The 25,514-nt window shown below is 27.3% G+C and overlaps 1 protein-coding gene across 2 annotated transcripts; it reads left to right on the plus strand.

Annotated features, from left to right (window-relative positions):
* The first annotated feature begins 1,201 nt into the window (after positions 1 to 1,201).
* LOC122504764 (protein jim lovell) lies at positions 1,202 to 21,110 on the plus strand. Of its 2 annotated transcripts, none has more exons than XM_043616001.1 (3): positions 1,202 to 1,804; positions 17,066 to 17,448; positions 18,336 to 21,110. In XM_043616001.1, exons 2-3 carry the CDS (start codon positions 17,258 to 17,260, stop codon positions 20,104 to 20,106), a joined length of 1,962 nt encoding a protein of 653 aa, XP_043471936.1. In that variant the 5' UTR covers positions 1,202 to 1,804; positions 17,066 to 17,257; the 3' UTR covers positions 20,107 to 21,110. The 2 variants fall into 2 exon arrangements, with proteins under 2 accessions (XP_043471936.1, XP_043471935.1); XM_043616000.1 differs by lacking the exon at positions 1,202 to 1,804 and adding an exon at positions 10,320 to 11,151.
* The last annotated feature ends 4,404 nt before the right edge of the window (positions 21,111 to 25,514 follow it).

Consider the following 25,514-nt stretch of genomic DNA (forward strand, 5'->3'; position numbering starts at 1 on the left):
CACTGAGAAAAAAAACTATTGGGCCAATAGCGCCAATGCTTTTCAATTCAATTTTTTTGAAGCAATAATTTCTATATTCAATTAAGAATATATATATATTAAAATATAATTCATAATTTAGAACTAAAAGCATGTTGTCGAATGAAATATGTAAAATGGTTGAGATTCCTTGTTAAAAATTCTTTTTCGTAAGTGTATTTTCCTTTTTCTCGAAAATTTAGATTAAAATCTTTTCCAAACTATATATAACAATAATGCATTTACCAACAACGACTTGTTTATAAATTGACGTTTAGAAACGTTTATCTACTCTGCATTGAATTGTGCGGAAATTTAAAGGTTATTATAATGAAAAGTGATGACTAATTCAGAATTTTTGAATAAGGACATTTCTGACCTCTGTCTCTCTCTCTCTCTCTTTCTGCCCTTCTTGAAAAGTGTTAAGTAGCTTTCCTCCCTTTAGCCATTGAAGAAAAATTAAATGCCGTTTTGACTCATCATCTACAGGCGAGTGTTAAAGCCAACTGTTGAGAAATTCAAGAGATTTTCCGAAAAACCAAATGGTCCGTGGGAGACCTTTTGAACAAGTGGAATGGATGCTCTTAGTGTAAACATTGTTAGAAACACTAATCCCAATGTTGGAGGTGTATCCGCAGACACAAATTTTTCAGATCTCTTTCCCTCTCTCTCTCTATCTCTCTGTTTGTCTCTATTTTCTCTCTTTTTCTCTTTACCAGAGTGAAGTGTGCTGCCAATGACTACCATAAAGCTATATTTGTTGACCAGGGTCGGTATGGCTATCATAAAGATTGCGAGTCGAATTTTTGGGGGACGGTACCTAAATGAGTACCTACTGTAGTAGAGTAGAGAGTAAAAAAAAGAGAGAGAAATAGGAAGAAGAGAGATAAAAAAATAGAGAAAATAGAAGTAAATAGCGAGAGAGAGAGAGAGAGAGAGAGAGAGATATGTGAAGTCAACAGAGAGTTTGACGAGGAGAGAATCCTCTTTCCCCCACTCTATCTCTCTCTCAGCACCGCCAACGCGATTCCAATTCAAACAACGAGAAAGAAGAAGTAGTAAAAGAAGAAGAAGAAGCAGAAAAAGAAGAGGAAGAGGAGAGAGGGTCCAGTGGGCTGGTACACAGGTTGGAGGTGGCCAAAGAAGGAGGGACCCTTTTGCCTCTTCCTCTGCTTTCAGTGGCAATGTGCTAGTAGTAAGTAGGCAGTCACAACGCGACCGTAACGCGAGCCAAGCACACTAACATTATCTCCACCAGGTTGACCACCTGACAAAATCTATATATCATTCCGATAACAAACAATGTGATAAGCCCCTGAAAAAAAAATCAACAAGGCTTCTCATTGTCTCAATAAATACTCCATCCAAAACACCCAATAAGTGTCCCAAAAGAGCGCGGTCAACAAGTTCCTAATTTTTCCCCCCCAAAAAAAAGGAAACAAGTGGCGGTAATTTTTTCAATAAAGTGATTGTGTTATTTGTGTATTATAAAAAGTGAAAAAAAAAACAAAAGATCTATTCCCTAACAAGTGAATTTTCAACTTTTTATTTGTTTGTGATAAATTGATAATAATTGAAATGAGGATTTTTTTTTCGTTAAGAAATTGAGGACTAATGTTTTTTGCGAAAGAGTGTATTAGAAGCGGGGGAAGGTGAAAATTGCACACGTTGTGAAACACGTGAGGAGCTTTGATACGGATTAAACTATTACAAGTTACTTGGGAGTTTTTTCCACCCCCTCACCCTTGACTACACACGTGATATGCCACTCCGGTTGATTACTTAGGTAGGAGGATAATTTTTCGTATTTTACCCTTTCATTGGAATTGAGTTTCATTGTGAGTTATTAATTATGTGTAAATATTACGTTTTCACTTGTAAAATAACAAAAAAGTAAAATAAGTAAAAAGTAAATAAAAACAAGTACAATAAATATAATATAAGAAATTATAATTGAATTATAAATTTAATGTAAATAAATTACAAACTTTAATTGAATTATAAACTATAATATTTTAATTATAGTAATAAATAATATTATAATAATTATTATAATGAATATAAAAAATCATAATAAATTGCAACCGGAAAAAAGATATCAATTTTTATTTGTTTCAAAATATTTTTATTCGGTTTAAATATAAAACTTTATTTAGTTCAAACTACAAGATTTATTTATGTGGAATAAAATTTTTGTTTAACTCAAATAAATAACTATATTTGATTTAAATAAAATTTTTGTCTGAGTACATAACAATAATTATAATTATGTAAATTATATAAATAATTATAATAATATACTTAATTACAAATGAAAAAAAAAATTTTTTTACTCGATAAAAGTAACCGCGATTACTTTATAAAAAATATATGCTTCACTTGGAACAACGAAAAATTTATCTATATATATATATAGAATAGCGAAAATTTTAACTTAATCAATTAAAAATTCCGCTAATATAATTAAATTTTTAACTGTTCCACGAGTTAAGGCTTCTTTTTCTTGTTACCTTTTATCAAATAAATATTTATTTGAATCCAATAATTTTTATTTAAATAATTTAAATTTACTGAAATTATTGGTTCAGAAACAATTTATTTGATTTAAATAAAATTTATTTGATTCAAGTTAAACACTTATTTGATAACGCACAACTCTCTAAATATTGTAATTAGTAAAAATTTTCACTAATGTGAATTATAGTGACTGACTTTTTGCTTTTGAATTAGTAAATGTTACTCATAAATTAGTAAAAATTGCTATTTTTTAAAAAAAAAATTAATATTTATTAGTAAAATACTAATACTAATAAACAATGTATAGCAAAATACTAATAAATTACTAAAAAGTACTAATAAATTAGTAAAAATAACTAATTCAAAAGCAAAAAGAGTCAGTCTCTAATTCCAATTAGTGACCATTTTTACTAATTAAAATTTAGACAGAAGTAATTTGTTATTGGAATCAAATAAACTTTTCTGTCAGTATATAAAAGAATGAAATTAATAATTATTTTAATTAATTATACGTGCTCTCTAAATTTGAATTAGTGTAAAGTCATCAATTAATTTAAATAAATGAATATTTACAATAATTTTTAGCAAAATTTAATAATTGCATTTAGTAGTTTTAAATTTTTTACTAGTTTTAGTAGAAGTTTTAGTAGAAACTTACTAAGAATTAGGAGATATATTAATTTAAATGTAAATTAGTAATTATAATTTAATTTATTGAACGATTTTTTACTAATTCATATTAGTAGAATTTTAGTAACAACATTAACTAATTTTCAGTATAGAATATTACTATTTTGTTTAGTACTTTTAATTTTTCTCACTTTTAAAATTAATTAACTGTCATATTTTTACTCTTTAGTAAAAAAAAGACTAAAAATCAGTTAAAATTATTCCTGTTAGTAAAAAAAAAAGTTCTCACTAATTTTTAGTCAAAAATCACTAAGTAATTAATAACTAATTTCACTAATATGAATCAATAGGCGCAATCAGTAACTATTTTTCACTAGTAATTAAAGTAAAAAAAATTACTAAAAGTTTGTGAAAAACAAATATAAATTGAATACTTGTAATTAGTTCCAACTAATTAATAGTTAAAATTAGTAGTTAATGAACTGTTAAAATTAGTAGTTAACTAATTAATAATTAACTTATTAGTAGGTGACTACTATTTTTAACGCAGCTCTATTTCAAAAAACTAATATAAACATATTCATATTATAATGAAAAATATTTCTAAAATTTAAAAACTGTTTTCAACAGAAATTAATTCTTACACAAAATTAAATGAAAATTAAAATAATTCGAATACAATGAAATAGATCTCATTCAATTTAATTTCGCATAATGAATCAAATGTAAACGTGAATCATGTGTATACATAATTATATATTTTTCTTGTATACCGGAGTTTATATTTATGTTCATATATATAGTGTTTTGGAGAAATTTATATTTTCCGAATTATGATATACTAATGAAATATATTGTCCCGAAAAAAGGTAATTCTTAATTTGTTTCACTCCTTTTCTATACATACACGTTTTAAGAATAAAATGCATCTACTTATATTTATATAAATAATCCATTAATAATTACCAACCAATTTCCTTCTTTTTTTTAAAAAAAATAGACAAAGTATACTTTAAATATATCTAAAAATGCGTGTGGAAGATTTAGAAATATAGCTAACATTTAAATTATAAAATTTTTTTAATTATAAAATTATAAGATTTTACTTTTTTTAAATAACATTTTTTCTTAGAAATTTTTTTTTAAATTATTAAAGAAGAAAGTAAATTGACCAATAATATTACTGCGATTATATATACCACTTAAAAAGCAAACATATTTTAGAATTTCAAAACTGTAAAATATTATTTCGGAGTATATATTATATATCGTGTAAGTTCCCGCAACCACTTGTAGAATTTAATATGACACATACTATATATTATACTGTTTGAAAAGTTCTAATATTTATAAGTATATTTCAATATTATGTTTAAATTATTACGATAAATATTTATATAAATGTTTATTTTAATTATAATTATAATGTTCTTTATAAGTATTTCCTTTTTATAATTCTATTATTTATAAATATTTAAAAAATAATAAGTTCTTAGATGCGAATTTTTATTTTAATTTTCAAATTTTCTATTTTTTAATATTTTAATTTTTTTTTATGTATTTCACAAAGCTTTTTTTCGAAAATTTTGAACAAAAAATAGAAAAATCAATAAAGCAAAAATTTCAGAACGATCCCCATATATATGCGTCAAAAATGAGAATAGTTGAACTAAGTACTGATTTACTAGTGTGACAAACATTTGATCAACATTAAAACACAGTAGAAGAATATTTATAACAACAATCTCTAATAATATAGTATAAATATATATTATAATTCTATAATGTAAAATGTACTCATATAAATTATTTACAATCTGTCGACAATCTCAATATATCTTCCTAAACTCACATACACACACACATGCAATATATCAGAATTATGTAAGTGTATATACATAATGATCGAGCAGACTACTAGTTTCATCGGGGGTTGGTGGTTACCCCCTTGTAAAAGTGTCTGGTTGCAGTGCCGATTACTATATATACCCTAAATTTAAATCACACACGTATATCTATATGCATACAAATGATTCACAGTACAATGACACTTGAAATTTAAAGCACGCATGTGTATTCAGATGATTCAACACAATGATATTTTGGGAACATAAATCAGTATTTATAGATATGCTGCATGTTATATATTCACTATGCATATGATGGTAAACTTCAAATTTTCTATTTGCTACAACCTAGGGGTTAATTTTCTTTCCTAATTTCCTAAAATTTATTTCTTCTTTTCGAAAATCAAGAAATCCACAAACTTTCTTCAAAAGTATCAAAATTATATCAAATTGATGCCAAAAATGTGCTTTAATTTATAATTTGATTATTTTTGGTATCTAAATTAAATGATCCAAATTTTTTATATCAATTTGATCCGCAGTTTAGTATCAGTTTTATACTTTCAAGAAAACTGTGAGAGAAAAAATATACTGATTTTTTACTTTTCCCTGCGACAATAATACAAAAAGAAAATTAATAATATATACAATTTTTTACTGACTTTATTTTCAAATATACTGAAGATAGTTTTGGAAAATTTTAATTGACTATTCTTTAAATTTTCTCTAACTGGTCATACTATAATATACTTTAACCGCTCTTAAGTGCCAAATGGCAAAAGTTTTTGTCAGTCAAAACTTTAACCCGCACGTTAAAACGATCGAGCGTTAAAGTTTTGACTGACAAAAACTTTTGCCTTAAGGGATTAATATTAATGAAAATTAATTATTATATATAATTGTAATAAAAACAAAAAATTATAAATTAATAAAACGATGAAACTCCAAGTCACTCCAAGTCAGGAAAAAAAGATAAAATTAAATTAAAGAAAAATAGAAATTTAGTGCAACAAAAAATTCTCTTGTTCGGCAATTAAATATACTTTGACGTAGAAACAAAAAAACTTAATTGGTTAAAATTATTTTTGAAATTGAGACATTAAAACGAATCAAAATGTTTCGTTATTTGTCTCAATTTGATATTCTTAGAAGAACTGTACCCGAGATTATTTCTGAATAAATTTACAGAACCACCTTACCAGTTGTAACCCAAAGTTTTCAAAAATTACCAAGTTTGGAAACTGGATCCAAATGTGCGGCCAAAATTAACTCCGAGTTTTGTAGCGATTATTATTAGACCATAAATGTCATCAGACAGCATACATATACCTGTTTACAGACTAAAAGTGTCAAATATTACCCAGAGTTTTGCTTTCACTATTAACAGACTATAAATTACATATAGCACAAAACTTTTTCACTTCTGTCCCAATTGTGTCAAAAATTACTCTAAATTTGACAACTGCTAAAGTGTTTTATAGCATCTATGGTTCGGACCATATAATTGTCATAAAACGTTATATATATACCAGTTTTACTAACTTTGAATAATTTTTGACACATTTAGATGTCTTTTTAAAACGTCTTAAGCAATTCTAATTCAAAGTTCTTAAAAATTACTCCAACGACCGCACAGGATTTTCAAATTACTTTTGGTTTTTTTCTTCTTTAACTTTGGGATTTTTAACCAAAGAATACGTCCAAGGGGCCTGTAAATTTTTAATCTTGTTACACAATTAATGTGGATTTAGTTAAACAAAGCTAAATTTGGATATATAATTAAGCAAACCGGAATATATGGATGTTCTATCATTAAGGGCTAATTCCACGAACCTTAATTAAAAGTTAATCAATGATTACAGCCAGTTTAAAGGCTTATGATTGGTTGATTGAGGATTTAATCATTGATTAACTTTTAATCGGTATTTGAGAAACTTGTCCTAAGTCAGTTTTTGTTTGTTTGTTTAGAATGTCAAAACGACTGTATCTTGAAACTAAAGGGAGCCTTTCAAAAAATAATGAAAATCCTTCGGGGTCCTTTGGCAACTGGTTCTCAAATGACATAAAACGTCTAATTGCTTCTAATTGTGTCAAAAATTACAACTAAAATTTTTCGACTCCTTAAAGGGTGTTTTATGGCACTCAAGGTTCCATGACCACAAATGGCATAAAACACTTTACCAGTTGCGTAACTTGGAATAATTTTTGACACACTTTTGATTTTTATTTCTAACTGGTTCTTCAGTTCTAATCTAAGGATTTTAAAAATTACCCGAAGTTTTGCAACCACCTATAATAAGTTTTAAGAAAATAACAGTTCGAAAACATCTTTTACGTATGAATAATAAAAAAATTATTAAGTCAACTAAAAGAGTAATATCATTGCCTAAAAATCAGACTCATGCAATGTTATTATCTTCATACAAGAAGCACTTTTCTTTAAAAAGAAGAAAACTATTTCGTTTTCTTATCATAGAAGAAATTAGAAGTAAAATAATTATAATTGAATTGAAAAAATCTCAAAAACTACCCCGAACATGGAACGACTAGAAATAAAAAATATTCGTAATTATTGAGTGCCTTTTGTACGTTGGTAAATAAACCATAAAATAAATAAACCATTAAACATAAAGATGTTTAATTTTTATAAAAGTGCATTTAAAAGTATAAGAATATCGAAGTGGCAGGTTAATCACAGACCATGTTGCAACATTCTTCGACAATTTTTGTATACTAATAATATCATCAATAATTATTTTTATACTTATACTTTGTTCTAATATATATATAAAAAGGGAAAACTACAGTAATTATACTTTGTGTCTTTTTAGTTGACTTAAAATGATGTTTTACCATCATTCATACGTAAATAATTATTTTAAACATCATACACTTAGGACACTTTGAACTATAATTTTCATGAATTATATATACCCAGTTTTTCTAAGGATATCAAATTGAGACAAAAAACGTATAAAAACGTATTGCTTTGCAACTATTATGATAAAGTATAACTATTTCCTAAAAAGTCTCCTAAAATAAGTGGTATATACCTTCAACCCTCTATATTAGCTAAATTATTTATTTCTTGACTTTAGGACAACTTTTTTAATCACTCAGGATACTTTGAACTATAAATTCTGAAAATATAAAGAAATTTAACCGAATAGCCGAATTTTCAATGCAATTGAGGGTCCCAATCAAAGAACCGGTTATAAGTTTTTGAGGCTTAAAATTCTCGACCTCTAAATAAAAAAAGAATTTAAAATTTCAATTTCTGAAAAACATTTCGTGTTTGTATAAAGATTACCAAAATGTTTTTTAAAAAATTGGGATTTAAAACAGTTTAATTTTTTAATTACAGGGCAATGATTTTGAGCTTAAAAAAATTATAACCGGTTCTTTGATTAGGACTCTCAATTAGTGCTGCGGGGTCTTTTACCAAACTCAAAAATTTCAAATGACTATAATTCAGTGCAAACTACAGATTTTTAAAATTTTCAAAATTAATTTTTAAGCCGAGGAATAGTATACTTTCAAATATGCCGTTTCGGCCTTTTTGATAAAAAAAAACCACCTCTCGATGTTACATGACCTGAAATATAGTCAAAAAACCTGATTTTTGCACTTTTAGATTTAGAATATCTCGAAAGCCTAACGTTATAGTATACTGGTGGTCAATTCTGAGGACTGATTCGGATTTAACACGAACTATAATATTATATAATTAAGGTGCAGGACCTATTTAGCATAATAAAAATTGCAATTATTTTCATTCATATTTATGAAAAAATATGATTGTTTTGAAATTATCATGCACTATTAAATGTGCGTCATTCATGTCTTAGTTTATTTAACACTAAAAATCAGTGGTTGGTCAATATATAATTTCTTTATTTTTATGAAATTTTTGGTAAAAATTCAAAAGTTTGTGTTTAAGGCGCAAAGAAAAAAGTTCGCGCATAAAAAATGATTTAAAGTTCGGATAACAGAGGTTCAGGGGTTCTACTATATGTACTTTAGAAATTATCTAATTTTAAGACATAAGGGGCCATCCATAAACTACATTACCAATTTAAAAAAAAAAAGGGGGGGGGTCTAAAAATATGAAAAATTGGTAACATAATTTATGGACGACCTCTAAAATACAATTTTTCTATCTTACCACAGTTAACTTAATAGTATCAAATTGCAACGAATTATTGTGGTGGCCCCATGTAAGGAAAGGGTTTTTCAAAAATTTACCAAGATTAAAATATTAAGTAAAGTATATTTTATATATGAATTAACCCAGGTGAAAAAGTTAACGTTAACTAATGCTACTAACGTTAACTAACTTTAGACTAACGTTAGACTAATGTTAACTAACGTTATAATCTGATATTAGTGATCAAAAAATGTCGTTAGACTAACGTTATAGCCTAACGTTAGTTAACATTAGTCTAACATTAGTAGCATTAGCTAACGTTAACTAACGTTAACTTTTCCACCTGGGAAGCGAGGTACTTAAATTTCTAAACACTTAAAATTATTTTGGAAATTACTTTTTTTAAAAAAATTTTTTTACACTTTTTGTAAAAAATATTTTAGATGGTGGGGAACCATAGGCGGTTACCTAGTTTGCCTCTGTATAAATCCGGGGCTGTCACTAACGATATAGATTAACGTTAGCCTAACGTTATTTTAACGTTAGTATCATTAGCTAATGTTAACTAACGTTAACTTTTTCACCTGGAAAACTAAAATATTTTGGTATCAATTTCATACTATCCAAAAAACAGTCATGTCATATTTTAACCTATCAAAAAGGAACCTATATATTTAAAAAAAATTCCTCTCTATCCTTATTCGTGATTTGATTATCATCACCTATGTGCCAAACATAAGCGAATAGTATAAGACCAGAATAGTATGATAAGGATAAAGAAGAGAACCTATAACGAAAAGGGTTAACGAAAACCAAGGAGAGGGGGGGGAGTATGTAAGACATGTAACACAGCAGGGAGACGTCGGCCGGCGAGCGACGGCTTTCAAAAGGGGGTGGGGGGCTTGGGGGGAGAGTCAGATTTCAAAGCAGTGAGAGAGAGAGAAGGAAAGGGTAGTTCGCGGTCCGCGGAGGTTGGTCGTTGGGACGAGGGGGGTAAGGTGGGCGTTAGGAGAGTTCGCGGTAGGGGGAGGAGGGGCGTCGCGGGAAACCGTTGGGGATGAGGACGGTTAAGAAGTGGTGGCTGTGAGGGGGGGGAGGCAACCGGCTTGATGGCGGGGGGAGTGTTTAGGAGGGGCGCCGAACTTCACGGGCGCATTCACTCACCGGCCGTCGCCGACTAAGGCCGTGCTTTTGCGTTCGTAACACGCAAAAAAAAAAAAAAAAAACATAAAAAAATACCCTCCAAACACGGTCAGTTTATTAAAACCTCCCCCCCCCCTCCCTCTTGTGCACTAGTGACCTCTACCCTTCCACATCCAATTTTCTCTCATTTCTTTTTTTAAAAAGATTCTCTTTTTGCACAACTGTTCATGTATACCTTCCTACCCCTCTCTGATCTCCTTCTCTCTAAAAGTCCAAGACGGTCACCGCGATCTTAATTTATAAATTTTTGTTTTTCAAATTAAAAAAAATAAAAAAATCGTGCAATAATTGTTGTGTTGAAAAATGTGTTTTTGCTTCTCACGTGCAATATAATTATAGTAGGAATTTGGTGATGTAGTGATTGTGGTGTGATATTTTATATGAGATTTTTTTTTGTTATTTCGAAAAAAATATATATGCAAGTTATGTTTGTGAGGTGTTTGAACTTTGTAGAAATGATGATAATAAGGATCAGATGGAAAATAGTCCGAGTGATATGAGGATGTGAGTGAGGATTGCACAGCTGATTTTTCAAAGGAGTTGCTTTATTTTTTGGGAAATTTCGATAATTTATACATATGTGTAAAAAGCTTTGGATGTTCGTCTGTGTGCTTCTCGTTTTCGCGCCAACGTGATTCCATCGCGCGCTAAAAGAGGATCTCTCTCGCTCTTGCTCTCTCTCTTCCCACGTGTCCTTTATTGTGATTGCAAGTTTCTAAACGTCTATACAGAGGGGTTACCGAAGTCGAAGGGAGCTTTTTTTCAAGAGTTTGCTCAAATCTTTGCGAGGTACTTGGACTTTTTTTCTACTATATATATATATATAAAAAGAAACCTTTTCAAGTGTTTGCTTCTCTTCTGGAATTAGGGAAACATTCGGTAGGAAATCTCTTTTTTTTTCCAATCGCACAATAAAACGTGTAATTTATTTCTATTAACCTTTTTTTAATCCAAAATCTTTAGTTTTTTCAGTGCTCAGTTTTCTTGAAAGTATCAAATTGATGCTAAAAATTTAGATCAATTTTTGATTTGATCAAAATTTTTGGTATCAATTCGTTGCAATTTGATATACTTTTAAGTTAACAGTGCATAGTTTTTTCTATAAATTTAAAGCCCTGAATTTAAATTTTTAGGAGTCAATTTAATAAATTTAATATCACATAATGCTTCTTAAAAGTATCAAAAAGAAAAAATGAATCAAATTCATACTAAAAATGTTCTTTAACTCATGATTTGAACCATTGGTTACGATTTATTACTTTCAAGTTAACAGTGATATTTTTTAAAATAAATTTTTAAAACAAGAATTTAAAAAAATGAATATAAAAAAAAGAATTTAAACAATAATTCTATCAGAAAAGAAACTAAATTAGAATTGATTTCGGTATTAAAATTAGAACTAAAAGACGATTCAATACCCAAATTGTTAGTAAATTACCACCTTCTTTACAATCTTAAAAAAGTTTCTAAAAAACACATTTTTTTTTTTACTTTTTTTCCAAAAACGAAAATTTTTTTCCTAAAAAAACAAAATTTTAAACATTCAAATCAGCAAAATTATTTATCTTTTTTTAAAATTAAAATCATATTATAATATACATAGAAAAAATGCTTCAAACCGGAATATCGATAAGTTTCTTTAAAATAACGATAGTTTTCACAAAAACAACTTAAAATTTCGCTAATCCAGTGAAATTTGTTCAGATAAAATCTTTTCTCCGTCTAATGATGTTATAAATAAAATTTATTTTCAAAATTTAAATTTAATTCACGTTTCAAATTTTTATATGCAGATAGTGACTTTTGATATTATTTATTAAAAAAAAATATTTTCATCATTTGAAACTTTCGAATTTTTGGAGCATAAAAAAAAGATTATTTATTTGAATTTTTTTCCTTTTTTCTTACTTGCATTATTAACATTTTTATTATTTATTAAATAATAACAATGAAGTATTTATTTGAATTAAAAGTAGAAAAATAATAACAATGAAGTATTTATTTGAATTAAAAGTAGAATAAAAATATCTTGAAAATGTTAAAAAAAAATAAATAAAAGACACGTGACAGAGGGTTAACACTAACGGAAGTAAATTGCAAAAAATGCGAAATAACGATGAAAAAATATAATTAAAAGATACAAAATGAAAAAAAAGATGTAATTTTAAATATTATTAATTTAAATGATAAATAATTATCTCACATAATCGAAAAAATTTTCCGCATATATTTTATGAATGAAATTTTTCACGACATAAATTTTTTTTTTTCCTGATCTGTATACATATATAGTAAATATTGATAAGATAAATTTACGTTCCTACACGCGCAGAGCCAGATGTATGAAACAAAAATATAATGTTTTTCTCCAAAAATACGTCAATTTTTCTTTTCAAAAATTGTTTATTTTCTATTCTGAAATCATATGACCGTCGCTATACAATGAAATATAGCAATTTTTCTTCTCTAGAGGTTAATCGAAATTAAACGTTTATAGACGTATGTATAACGAAAAAATGTCAACAATGCGACGATTTATTTCAGTATATAGAAAAACATACACACACGCTAATATTTTCTAATCTTTCCTCCTTTTTCCAGACGACAAATTTTTATTTCAAAATTATATATATTTAATTATAATCATTAGTGTTCGTCTTTATCCGATTTATAAAAAAAAAAAGAAATCATTCGATTTAAATAAAGAATATTAAACTAAAATTATTAATTAATTAATTAATTAATTAATTAAGTAATTGATTAATTCTTTAATTATTTTATTTTTTTGTAATGAAAATAAATTTGGTTCCGATAATAAACAACAAATATCTCAAGAAACAAACTAAATATTTGTACAATTTGCATAATCTTATTATGGCACTAAACAAAAATTAATTTTTTTTCAAATAACTGAATAATTATATTATGATAATATAATTATTATAACATAATATATTATAACTTAATATATTATAATCTAAATATTATATATTTTTATATTATAAATATAAATAATATAATATAAATTATATTATAATAATCTAATTATTCTAATAATTATTATATTATCAAATAAATATTTACTTGAATCAAATAAATTTTATTAAAGTCAATTAAATTGTACAGTTGAACCAATAATTTAATTAATTAAAGCAATTATACCTTTAATTGAAATAAATAAAAATTATCTCAGCCAAGTAAATATTTATTTAAATAATAGACAAATAATCATTCATTTGAATTACATTTTTTCTAGTGGTAAATTATAGACAACAAATTAGAACATAAAAATATTCCAAATATATTGCATAAATAATTTCTATTCAATATTTTTATAAACCTATAACAAAAAATAGAAGGAGTATTTGTTTACTTAATAATAATATTGACTATTTTTTAAAGACCTTTATCTAAACTACTAGTAGTTTAAAAATTATAATAATAATAATAATAATAATAGTATAATATTAAATAACATACTGTCCAAATTTGTATTAGTAAATTTTACCAATAAATTAGCAGAAATTACTGTTTGTTAGTAAAATTTACTAATTCAAAAGCAAAAAGTCAGTAAAAATATAATTTTCTTATTATTCCCGAATTGTTAAGTGCGAAAATTTACAAATTTATTTACCTTGAGAATAATTTTTCAATGTCGGAATAATTTTTGCTTTATCTATATAAATATATGTACAAATAAATTCCAATAAAATAAATACTTTAAAAAAAAAAATAAATTTATTTTGTACAAATTCAAATTTATATAGAAAAATGAAAATGTGTTCTTGTCAATCATTATTTGTATAATATTATGTATTTTTGGCATTTATACATATATATACTCGAGAACGAAAAGATTACAACGTAAATTTAAATACATATATATATTTAAGCTGTTTAGAATCGAACAGAAAGTTTTCTTATATATGGACACGTGCAACTTTGACAACTAAAATTTGCAAGGAGTCGAAGCGTGGCGCGCACAGTAACGGTTCACAATTTCACGGCACCCACAACATTTTTGCACTTCTTTTCACGAGGATAATTTTCACTTTGTCAGATTATTATCTTTCTCTTTAACAGGAAATATACACTTTTTCCCTATATATACATATATAATAAACAAAGTTAATTATTTACTATGAAACTATTTCTTTTTCTTTTGAATTCGCACTGATAATCAATTTTTTTTTTTACTAAGAAATTGAAATTTTTTCGGCATTTTCTTAAAAATTGACATCATTCGAGACCTAAAAAATTTTTAAAATTTATTTGCTTCGCGAAATTATTATAAACGTTCGATATTAAAATATTAAAATAAGGAAAATTTACAAAATCATATGCGGTTTCAACTCAAATATTTATTTATTAAAAAAATTTCACCTTTCTAAGGAATGAAACCGTCGATTTTTAATTGCAATAATCCGCGAGATTTTAACCCATTGACCACGCATTCAATTTTCGAAAAAAAAATTGTTTTGAAACAATGTATTTTAACCAAATTTTTATTTTTTAACCGCAAATTATTTTCTCGAGTCCAATAAATATTAATGAACTTAATTTACGATTTTAAGAAATATAAGAATTTTCTGTTATTAAATTCATTAATCTTTTGTCACAAAAACTTTTTGCTCATAATGAACGGAGAAATTATTTTTCTTTAATTTAAAAATTTTAATGTTTAAATTTAATTTTTTTTAATATTTTAATTAAAAACGAATTTAAAAAAGAATTTAAAAAACTACATTTAAGAAAATCTAAAATGTAGAAAAATATAGAAAAATTTTAGAAATCTACAAATGTACAAAAAGCAACAAAAGAAACTAAAAAAACGTTTTTACACTATAGTCAATTAAATATATAATTGCTTTGACACTATAACTATATTTCTATATATATGATTCACGATAATTTTTTAGAACAAAGTCACATAAGTAGCAAATTGTGTGAAAATTGAATATAAACAATAGTAGATAAATATTATAGAGTGTAAATTGTAAATTAAAAAGAGTCATCGTGTGAAATATGAGTCAAGTTTTTTTTTGCAATAGAAGACATAAAAAAAAGAAGAAACCAGCGAATACATAGTTTATAACTATTTCTTTATATACTTACAGCTAGTATTTATAACATGTCAATTGAAAATTATGATTTTAACGAAACAAATTACATTTAAAACGTGAATGTTAATAAAAATAATGATAAGAATCTCAGGGTTGCCGCATATTATAATAATACACACATTAAAAATAAATATTTACTGCACACAGGAAGTATTTTTTTTTCTTTAAAAATTATGTTTTAAAGAAAACAATTTCAAGCTCTACAGTTATAAACTTTTAACACACATATAACAATATCGTTTTTCTCAAGAGTCGATATATGTATATTTTCAGTCATTAAATAATAGTTCTTGAAAAAAGAGAAATAAACAACAAAAAATTGATTTTAATGTAAAAAATATAAATGTGAAATCATTCGGAAGAGTTTTTATTACTTATTTTTATTATACTATTTTCATCTTGATTTTCATCATTATTTTATCATGATCCGCAATTTCTATTTTTTGTTTATTTTATTTGATTCCTATAATCTATATTTTGATGTTCGATCTTTTGTAATATTATTACTATTATTTTTTAATATTATTATTTATTATTATCATTAATATTTATTACTATTATGCATATTAATTATTTTATTTAAATAAAAATTATTTGCTTCAAAAAAATATTTGTTTTAGCAAAAAATTATATTAATGCAAATAAATATTTATTTGCTTATGGGCAATTAATCGTTTATTTGAATGAAATAAATCTTTTTCAGTCTAGTATTAACTATATAAATAGAATCAATTTTTGAAGAATTAATTTAAAAAAATATAAAATATTTAATTACTTGATTTACTTGGTTTTTTTAATTTACTTCATTTATATAAATTTTACTCAGAAAAATAAAAATTCTTTTCTTCATATATATATATTATATGAAAATGACACAAGTCAAGTGTAAACCATTCAATGACAATTCCCCGCAAATATAATGAAAAGAGAATAACAATAAAATATTTATTTATTTACAAACTGAAATCACATACACATATGTGTATCAAAAGAAACTAAAATCAATATATAAGAAACTGAAGAGTTTGTCGACATTTAATATATAAAATATATGAAGGAGGTGGGTCATTGAATTGTTAATATAGTGAAGAAATTAAAATATGTATATATACGAATTGCTTAAGGTACGCGATATATAATTGAATTTATTCTAAGAAACATTTATTGTTTCACGCAGATGTCACGAAGTTTTTTTTTTATTTTTCAATTGCTCAACTTTTCCGCATTGTGAATATATAAAAGGCCACAAATCGACGTAGAATTCCTTTCACAGGAACGATATTTATCCCGCACTGAATATATATATACATATTATCGCTTTCTCTATATATACTATAAAATCCAAATGGTGCAAAATTACTTTACATTACTTCTAATATTAAAATAACGAAATTTACGCGAAATTGTTATAATTTTCATAATAAATGATAATTAATCGTATAAATCAATCAGAAACTGAATATAACGAATTTTATTATAAATAATTATAATTCGATACAAATTTTATAATGAGATGTCTATAAATCCGCATGTAATTTAAATTTCAATGTAACTAAAAATAAAAAAAAATTTATTTTCAGGGAGAGAAATTTGATTAAACACACCCCCCCCAATTCGGTGTGGGTAGAAAAAAGGAAGAAAAAATCTGGGTCAAAATTGCGTGCATGGAAAAATCGAAGATCAAAAGGAGGCGAATAACGAGGAGCGGTGAAAGGCAAAGATAGGCAAGGTGGCTCCTCGAAAATTAAAGAACAAACGACGAAGAGAGAAATATGTCGAGCGTCGCGGAGAGTCCTGACGGGATGGCATTACAGTCACACTATTCCCTCCGATGGAACAATCATCAAGCCCACATATTGCAAGCCTTTGAAGCGCTACTCCATGCGGAAATTCTCGTCGACGTCACCCTAGTATGTTCAGAAACCAGTCTAAGGGCGCACAAAGTCGTCCTCAGTGCCTGCAGGTAAGAAAAAAATCCTACTTCTAAAAATCTTATTTTTTATCAAATTTTCAATTTTTTTTCCCCTCTTCTTTGATTACCGATATTATATTTTATTGATAAAAGATAACACGAGAGAAATAGTCAAGTCTTTTAAAATAACATTCACTGCGGCTTTTCCTACCAAGAGAGAATTTCATTCATAAAGCTCCCCATTCATCTTCGCTTCCCCTCTTTGGTTACGATTCGGTTCAATACGAAATTCCCCTCAGAATGAAACACCGATGACTTTACAACTATCGACGGATCATTTTAAGCCTCTTACAAATTCGTCACGCCCGAGGATCAGTGATTGATGTTTTCAAAATAGGCCATCGATGAAAAAAAAAGACTTACTACACTGCTTACCCTATAATTTTCGAAACAGGTGAAATGATTTTTTCCAAATTGAAAAATTCAATTAAAATCAAACTGTGAAACATTTCAATTTGAAAAGAAAAAAAAATTATAATAGAGCTTTAAAATTTTCAATCAAGTATTTAAACGGGGGGTCTCTGTGTAAACGTAGGAATATAGAAATCGAAAAGAATCATTAATTGTTACACGCACTGAAACTTTTGTTTATTTTAATCGAAAAGTGAAACTGAATTTTTAGTTTGCTAGCACCGTCTCTAATTTTATGGGTAAAAAGCAACAAAACTTTTCGATCGACGGTCGGTAATGTCAAATTTGACCCTGGTCCTACTGTTTCCACAGTCGGTAATGTCAAATTCTACTTCTACACTAATTTTAGTTGAAATATCGACAGTCGGTAATGTCAAATAGGTTTTAGATTCTTAAAGAAGCGAATAATTATGCGAAAATCCATGAGAGGATATTTGTGATGATTCATGTTATCATTTCTGTTTCAGCCCCTTCTTCGAGAGGATATTCGCCGAGCATCCCTGTAAGCATCCGGTAATAGTGTTAAAGGATTTTCCGGGCCGCGAGGTCGCAGCCCTAATCGACTTTATGTATCGCGGTGAAGTTCGAGTGGGTCGTGAAGAATTGCCGGGTCTAATGAGAGCGGCAGAGAGTTTACAAGTACGAGGTCTCGCTTCATCCGAGCCAAGACCAGCAAGTCCCCCGGAAACACCGACCACGGACATCCTGATGGGTGAACCATCGACGCCCGAAGGAGCCCGACAAGGCACACCCGAGGAGGACGACAATGTTTCCGAAAGCCCAGCGACACCAAGTCGTGAGGTCTTCACCAGGGACCACAGATTACCTCACATGAGCCACCTCAACTTCAGTCTCAGAGAGCTTCGTGACACCTGTGGTTCCCTCCTCATGCCAAGACGAAAGCAAGCCCGACCAAGAAGAAGGTCCGGCGAGCTGGTCCCTCAGGATCTCAGTCGACCTCATCCACCAGCCAGTCTCAGTCCACCGCCCAGTGGCCTAAATCTTATCAATACTCAACATCATCAGTCCAGCCAGGAAGACATGGCCGAGAACCTCTCCATGAAGCGATCCCTCTCCCCGCCCGGCATCAGCGAGCAGAACATCAAGACCGAAAGTGAGGACGCCAGCAGCCCAAGAGGCTCACCCCTAACCGGCGCCAGTCTCCACGCCGAAGGCTCCCTCCCCGACCTGCCACCGAGTCTTCCCACCATTTCCGCTCTCTCCCTAACTCCGCCGCACCATCAGAGCGAGTACCTCACCAGCCTCGGCCAACTCGCCGCCCAGTGGATCCCCAACCACCCCCACGGACACCATCCCCGAGAAGACAGTCCCCACAACATACCTCATCCCTTTCAAGACTCGCCCCTCGCGCCCAGAAGATCAGTCGCCGTCTTCCCCATGGACAGCGTCCCACCTCTCGGCGGCGCCGCGGGTCTCTTCCCCCACGGCGGCAGTCTCGACCGAGGCTCCCTCCTCGCCGACCTCCACGACAGCTTCAAACCCGAGACCCTCCACGGCCTCTTCGGCGGCGCCAGTCTCGGCCACCACCCCAGCAAGAAATCCAAGAAGCACCGCGGCGACAACGACGGACCAAGAAGATGGAGCGACCACGGCCGCGGCCTCCCAGTCGGCAGACCCAAGGGCCAGCACAGCGCCCCCCGAGGCGGACCACCACGATCCTGGACCAACGCCGAACTCACCGAGGCCCTTCAGCACGTGTGGAACAAAAAAATGACCACCTCCCAGGCGAGTCGAATATTCGGCATTCCATACAACAGCCTCCTAATGTACGTCCGAGGGAAGTACGGCAAGAGTCTCAAGCTAGAACAACTCAGGAGGGACTGCACCGGCGCCACCACCGGCGAAGTAATGAACTCCCTCAACAACAACGTCAAGGCTGCCGTCCAACCACCCCAAATGCCCCATCCCCTAACCGGCCTACCCCATCCAGCCGACGACAATCCATTCCCCCATCATCCACTCCTAGGTGGTCAAATACCCCAAGGCTTCTTCCCCGACTTCAGCGCTGCCTTCCCAGTACCAGTCAACATGGTCCACCTTCTACCACCCAGCGAACAAAAATCCTTCGAACAACAAACAAATCCAAATTGCGCCAACAGCGCCACTAGTGAATTAACCAGAAGTAGATCCCCATCGCCAATTGCTCCCAATCACGACACCATTCCCCAACCACCACAATCGGCACCTGCACTTCTTCAACAAAATGGCTCCAACTAGATCTTGAAGGAACATCTTCAAACTAAATCTTGAAAGGAAGATCGTCAAAGTGGATTTTGAAGGAAGACAAAACCAAATATCAAATTTTTTTCCAAGACTGGACACAAAAAAGACGAGAATGGGAAGATAAATCGAATCATAAAAACCGCACGAGGCTACAAGACTACTCTCATCGTCATCCCGGAATGCTACTCCTCACAAGACTGAATCATCAGCAGGGTAAAGTGGACGATATTATACGTTTACTCTGCATTTATATTAACTAAACGTTCACGTATTCATGCTTTTTTTTATATACATATATATATATATGAAAAAAATATAGAAGAAAAAATAATTTTCAAGGCCAGCCCCCCCCCCCCACATACAAGCCGCAATTTATGATTTCGTTTCTTAATGACCCATTAATTTTCTCTGTCGACTGCTAAAAGAATACACGAATCCAAAATGTCAGAGAAAGAAAAAAAAGCAGCTTGTAGAGCAAATTTAGTAGAAAATTATTATTTAAAAAAAAAGAAGTTGTTTCAGGGCATTTTGAATCAGGCAAAACTTCAATTGATTAATATTTCCACCAATTTTCTTTAAAAAAAAACATAAAATAATCCCCTTAATTGGTATAGAATTGTTTTTTTTGGTCGCCGTTTCTAAATCATTGGTCAGAATTAAATAATTAAAAATGGCGATAAAAATTTAAAAGTTAACGGAAATTGTCTGAAAAGCTCACTGAATCCAAATCTTTGATCAAAATTAAAAAATTCAATCTGACGGCTTCAAAATGACCAGATTTGAAAACTTTTAAATTTTTCGGTCGCCATTTTGGAGCCACCATTTTGAATTTTTTTTTAATTCTGACCAAAGATTCGGATTTGAGCTCAAAAATTTAAATAGTCTTCAGAATTTTGTTTCAAACGTAAACGCATGAATCTCTATAACGCATTTTATTCAAAAATTTCCCTTAAATATTATTTTTCGCACTAAATGAATAAATATAAATATTTTTTAAGGAAAAAAATCCATACATCTACATTTTAAATATAACATTTCCCTTAATTTTTTCAAGCTTTATTTTATATTCTTTAAAAAAAAATCGGTGGGAATTTACAATCAATTTACAACATTTACAATCAATTGAAGTTGGCAGCGGTTCCACATGCCCTTAAATAAAAAATGCTTAAGCACAAACAGTGATATTGCCAAGCGAGATTCTTCGAGTCTGATACGATATTCCTATTTTAGTGTCAGTTTTGTTTTGGTTGAGTGTGGGAAAACAAAGATATCGTATCGGTCTCGTAGCGAGATTCAGATTTTTGTTTCTTTTTTTTTTAAACAAAATTATGAAAGAATTTAGTTGTTTCTTTATTTATCAATGAAAATTTTTTGCGATTAAAGAATAATTCAAGTACAAGTTAAATTTTTTTTTTATTTTCAAATATATTAAATTGTTTATTATTTTCAAAAAGTGGAAAAAGAATTTTCCAAGAATTTTCTAATTGTATAGTAAAAATTAGTAACTATCAGTGAAAAAAGAAATTTATTTGATTAAAATAATCATTTATTTATTATTATTAAATAAATATTTATTTGTATAAACTAATTATTTGAATCAAATGCAAAAAGTGATTGGAATAGTTTTTTTTCTTTGCAAATCGATTTTGATACAAAGTTACTAATTATTAATTTATTATTATTTATTAATAACTATTTTTAATAATCAAAATAATAATTGTTATATCAAAACGATCATTATTCGATCCAGATTAAAAATTATTTGATTCAGATATAATTATTTGATTGAGTAAAAAAATTCTTAGTTTGTTATTTAATTATAAAATAAAAAATTATTTAATTAAAATAATAATTATTCAATTCAAATAGAAATTACTTGCTGGAGATAAAAATTTTTCGATTCAAATAAAACATTTATTTAGTAAATCAAGTATTTGATTATTATGATAAAATAAATTCTTTTTAGTGAAAACTTCAAATTATCGATTAAATTATTAGATTTCGAATTAAATAGAAATTAAATCCATGATGTAAAATTAAATAATTAAATTTATGATTTAAAATTAAATGATTAAATTAAATTTTTAAAAATAATTAACTTAACATTTAACTAGAAAAATTTTTTAATTTCTAATAGCAAATAGATTTACTTTAGTAACAATTAAATCATTTAACAAATATAAATTTATAAAAATCTGTTAATATAAATTCTTAGGAGTATTATCAATTAAAAGAAGAAATTTTGAACAAATATTTTACACATTACAACTAAATGTGGAAAGAGAACAAAATCTATACATTTTTTTTAGAAAAATATTATATATATTGTTGGTGCTGGATAAAAATAGTTTAATTTTTTTATTGGTGGGAGAAAATCTGAATTTATAAAAATATATAGAAAAGAGAGAATTATTGAAAAATTAACAAACTTTTAACCGAGTCAAGATTATTAAACTTTCCACTTTTAAAACTGTATTTGTAATTAATACTTATAATTATAATTAATAAAAAATTGATTATAATTTCGAGTATTGGTAAAATTCTAAATAAATAATTCGAGAAATAATAAATAATAAATATGTAATAAATATATAATATACCGATATATTAATATATATCAGGCATATTTGTATCATATTATACAATATTTCAATTATATACTTATTTCTTGTATTTTTATTCTAATTATAATTAATCGAGAAAAGTAATTAATTACGTACACCAATTAAAATAAAAAATATAATTTTAATAAAAGTGGAAAAATAAATTTACGAAAAATAACAAAATTTCCAAATATACAGAATTTAAGAATAGTTCTTATTATTCTGAAATTTGAATTTAGAAATTTTTGTTAATTTCTCGAATTTTTTTCTTATTCTGACCGTGAAAAAGAAAAAGTTTGTCAATTTTCCAATAATTCACAATTATTTACAAAATTTTCCAAAATTCTCTTCATTTTAGTATTTTTAATTAATTTCACATTTTGTATTTGTCCTAACTATATTTAAATTTTTTAATTATATTCTTTCAATTTTATAAGAATTGAACAATTAATAATACTAATGATCATAAAACAATCGATTTTAATATTTCAAAAGAAAAAAAAAAAATATCGTTACAAGAAAAAACGATTTTTTATGAATTATCCATAATTAGATGATTAGATTTTAAAAACAATACTCGGTAATAAAAAAATTCTAAATTTCAAGTTCAATTAATAAGTAAATAATTTTTACGTATCTAGTTGAAATTAAATTATAATTGTTATCAATTATATTTTACTCTCTTCAATTAATTTATTTAAATTATTTTTAACTGTTTAAATTGCTGTAAATTTCTTTTTTAATTTTTTTTAATTTAAATTTTCTTTAAATTTATTAAAATTTTTTAATTATCAAAATTGTTTATAGTATGTGAAAATTCGTTATACACTATTTTAAAAAATTTTATCTATATAAATAATTTTTTACTTTTTTTAAATTATTACTTTCACATTAATTTATTATTTTAGCGAAGAAAAATTACTTTTTAATTACTTTAATTAAATATCAACTCACAAAAAAGTTTGAAACCAAAAATATTTGTTATAAAATTAATAAGAATTTTAATGTCTTGTAATTAAATATACTTGTTGAAATTATGGTAATTATTAGCATATAATTACCGAAATAATTAATTAGTCTATTGTTAATTTTAATGATTATTATTGTTATTATTATTATTATTATTATAATTTAAATTATTTAATTGTTTAAGCTAATTAAAGATTATAAAAATCGGTAAAATTTTAATTTCAAAGAAAAATATTGCAATAAAATAATAATTTTGCGAGAAATTAAAAATATTATTTAGAAATTTTTTTGAATGTAATTTTTTTATATCGTTTAAATTTTTGGTAACTACGTGACACCCCACGGTTACCCCTGACCGTGTATAGAAAAGATTTTGCTACCCTAGTCTTTTGTGCGTGAGTGAACTGCGATCGATCTTGCTCAGCAAAACACAAATCCGCTTACAAGTCGTTAAACTTCTGACTAATTTTCTCTCTAAAAATCTACCTACATTATTGTTTAAATTTATTTAGACAAAACTCATTAGATTATTCATCTTTTCTTTTAACACTAAAACAAATGTCAAGCAATAATTGTTATATAATTAACCAAATTAATTATTAATTAAAAAAATAACTATTTTACTAAATTAAAAAATTATTATTTTATTGTAATTTACAATAATTATTATCAAAAAAAAATATTTATTTTAAATTTAACAATAATTCTTAGTGTCTATTAAGATATTATTTATTTTAAAGGAAAAATTTTAAATTACGATAGTGATATTAATTTTTAAATAACATTTTATAATTTTTTTTATTATATTCTTTTTTTAATTTATTCTTAATTTGTATTTTCACCGTTTTACGTAAAATATATTTTTGCAAAATGCTAAAAAATCGCGAATTTACATATAATATTTTTCATGAATGTATAGAAATTAATTTACAAAAACTAAAAATACAAAATTTCACATGGAAAAATTTAAAAAGAAAACAATTATAATATTTAATTCGAAATTGATAATTTCAATCCAAAACAAAAAAATTTAAATTATTTAGTATTAATTATCAATTATTAATTATTAATTATTAAATATTAATAATTAAAAATAAAAAATTAATATTTTTTGTTTTTAATTTTTGTTAATTAACTAAATGATTTTAATTATTTATAATTATTAAATAAATATAATAATTATATTTAATATAATTATAATTATTATATTTAATATAATTTTAATTATAATTATAATTATTAATTAAAAAATTAATTTCTTTTATCAAAAAAAAAACTTTTCAAAAGTTAAAACAAATTTTCTCTCTCATTGAAAAATTCAATATCGCAAAAAAATAAATTTTTGATAAATCATCTAAACGCCCCTTTCTCTTAAATTATTCACGAAAATCTCGCTCGAGAGTATCACTCAATTTAAACCGCGTATGCCAAAGAAAACATTTGTTCCATTCAAATAAAATTTGTGCAATTTAAAGCAATGGGTTGAAACAAAAAAAAACTCAAATCAAACAAACAAAAAAAACATATTTGTCTCAAATTAAAAAAATTTTGTTTGATTTCGCTAAAAAAATAAAAAAAATCTGTTAAAACTCAATTTTTGTTTAGTAACGTTTGTTTGAAATGAACAAAAATATATGTGTATAGATAATGAGCGTTCGTTAAAGATAAAATAATATAATTAATTTTTATTTTCAATTATAATTTTGTTTGATTCGAGTAAATTGGAGAAAAAAAACTTTTCCTTCGAATCAAGTTCAAACTTGATTAGAAAAAAAAGTATTTAAAATAAAAAAGAAAAATTTTCAGCAAAAAAAAAAAAATAGTCTTGAC

This window comes from Leptopilina heterotoma, unplaced genomic scaffold (assembly GCF_015476425.1).
Source record: "Leptopilina heterotoma isolate Lh14 unplaced genomic scaffold, ASM1547642v1 Lhet_314, whole genome shotgun sequence".
In the NCBI taxonomy this organism is placed as follows: Eukaryota; Metazoa; Arthropoda; class Insecta; order Hymenoptera; family Figitidae; genus Leptopilina; species Leptopilina heterotoma.